The 2,320-nt window shown below is 33.8% G+C and overlaps 1 protein-coding gene across 1 annotated transcript in view; it reads right to left on the bottom strand.

The window, feature by feature from the left end:
- The window catches only part of LOC112460739, a 1,758-nt gene extending 142 nt beyond the window's left edge, over positions 1-1,616 (bottom strand). The window contains exons 1-3 of the mRNA XM_025025556.1: positions 719-1,616; positions 330-578; positions 64-225 (exon numbers count right to left, since the gene is read on the bottom strand). Coding sequence (XP_024881324.1) covers positions 64-225; positions 330-578; positions 719-926 — 619 coding nt within the window. The 5' untranslated portion in view covers positions 927-1,616. The remainder of the gene's footprint in view (positions 1-63; positions 226-329; positions 579-718) is intronic.
- Positions 1,617-2,320: the final 704 nt, after the last annotated feature.

The following is a 2,320-nucleotide window of genomic DNA, read 5'->3' as shown; positions in this document are numbered from 1 at the left end:
ATTATATAAACTTATGAATAATTGTACAATATAAAGTAAAATAAAAATTACTTATATATTGACCTTTATTAGAGGTCAAGTTCGAACTTGATTGAACATCATTATCTTCATAATCTCGCTTATCTCTTTGAATATATACTGGGTCGTCTACTTCTTCTTCTTGTGTTTGATGATTCCTAGACCCTCCGGGTTTAATGCGGCCAGAACTAACACCTCGTGGTGGATCTAAAAGTAATGAAACAATGTAATTTCCTCGGCAACGCTGTCGAGGAATTTCGATTCCTCGGCAACGCCGTCAAGCTTAAGCTAGTGCTTTATAAAGTTCTTACTTTTTTGTGCATTTTTGGTTTTTGTCCAATGTGTAACTTCGTTTGATAACTTATTCGGTGCTTTTGGGATATTCTCACATATACTGTCATCTGACAGTTCATTATCATTGCTGCTCATTGATGAGTTCCTATCTTTTTTGGCTCTATTTTTCCTTGATTTCTTACGACATTCATCTTTCTCGGTATTTGATGTAAGATCAGACTCTTCTTCGGCTCGTTTCAACTTTTGTCTTGCCACGTCATAACTCACTGCAACAAAATAACATAATAAGAATAAAAACATGTACCATTGTCCTATAATTATTAAAATACATCAACAAACATTAATGTTGTATGTGGAAAACAAATAATAATACACATATTTTAGAAACAAATATAATATTACTTACAATATGTCCCATATATTTTTCGGATGGAACATTTTGACCATGTAGATTCCGGCTCCGCCGCACGTTTAACTGCTTTGTTGTGTCTTGCAGTACTAGTGTACATAGGCCAAAAAGCTTCCGTCGAATCTTCAGTTAACCAATTCTTTGGAACTACTGAAAGTCCATCTTCAAATTCGACGACTGCGTACATCTTCAACGTGCCAGCCATTCTGCTTCAATACATGTTAAATTTTGTTATGTATCAATGGAAAAACTGCATATTTGTCATTTTCATGCGGCAATTTCACATATTTTCTAATAACATTTTTTAATGGCCACGATTTCAATTCTGAGCATGAGTGCACACTATAAATTCCAAGTAATGATGATGGACAAGGAATATTGTATAGGTCGTTTTTTTCTAAAAATTCGCGACCTATAATGACTGGAATATTTCGCTTTGAACAGTGTGCTATATTTTCTATACATACAATGGCACCACAATTTAAGCCGCAACAACTATCGGCGAGTGTCCCAGCTTTCAATGTAATTCCTTTATACTTCACAATTTTATATTGTGGATTGTTACAATTGGAAACAAGTGGACCATCATAATGCAAATTGGTTAAATTTGGATGTACCAAAACAGAATGTGATGAAAGAGAAGTTGATAATGATAAATCCGAGTTTATTTCTTGTTCAAAATATCTCCGCACAACTTGTTGTAAAGGTCTCTCTGTTTTCCTAATATATTTTTTCAATGTTTTCATATAATTTTCAAATTTAAATGCAGTGAAGTTGTCAAGCGGTCCAAATCTTTTGACGTCATCAACAAGATGTACAAAACTGTGAATATTATGTGACATATTCTCAATACCATATACTTTCTTAAATGTTTCAATAAAGAAAACTATCAATTCTTGCGCATAATTTATGTATTGATTTAAATCTGGTGAAGAAAGAATGCGAATAATCACATGTAACGTCATAAAGTTGATATATACGTTTTTTTTTAATATAGATTTAAAAGCCAGTGGACCCGTGTATAATAATATCAGTCGATATTCTGTAGCTTTCCATAATTTCACACAATTCAGTGCTCGTGGCTTTCTTGCAAATTCTACAGGTATTGCAGGCTTTAACAGTGTTATTAAACGTGTAGAAATTTCTTCAACAGCTCTATTTTGTAGTCGATAATCCAATTTTCCAGAAAGCCATAAATATATTAATTTGCGTATAATTCCTAAAAACACCAAGTGCATAGGATCTAAGGGAACATTGGTAACAGGCTTAAAATGTGGTATTTTTAACAAACTGCAGGTGATATCTGGCTTGTGATAATTATCGTCAGTCTTTCGAATAAAATCGTCATCTGTTCTAGGTGGTGCATCGATTTGTGGGAAACATATTCGGTTTCCTACATATTCTCCTTCTGTTTGACACTTAGTACAGCTGGAATAACCGGAATGTCCCTTTACACACAGAACGAATGATTTCGCTGGAGTATCACAAATTAAAGCCTCAAGTCTGCAATTTATATTACGACCATTGATGGTAACACCGTTTTCGCACATATCTTTAGCCTCGTCAACAAATTGCTTCAAAAAATCATTGGCATTTGTC

The sequence above is a fragment of the Temnothorax curvispinosus genome, unplaced genomic scaffold (assembly GCF_003070985.1).
Source record: "Temnothorax curvispinosus isolate PA1 unplaced genomic scaffold, ASM307098v1 QBEX01010775.1, whole genome shotgun sequence".
In the NCBI taxonomy this organism is placed as follows: domain Eukaryota; kingdom Metazoa; phylum Arthropoda; class Insecta; order Hymenoptera; family Formicidae; genus Temnothorax; species Temnothorax curvispinosus.
The sequence above is the reverse complement of the archived record's forward strand: the minus strand, read 5'-3'. Positions and strand labels throughout refer to the sequence as shown.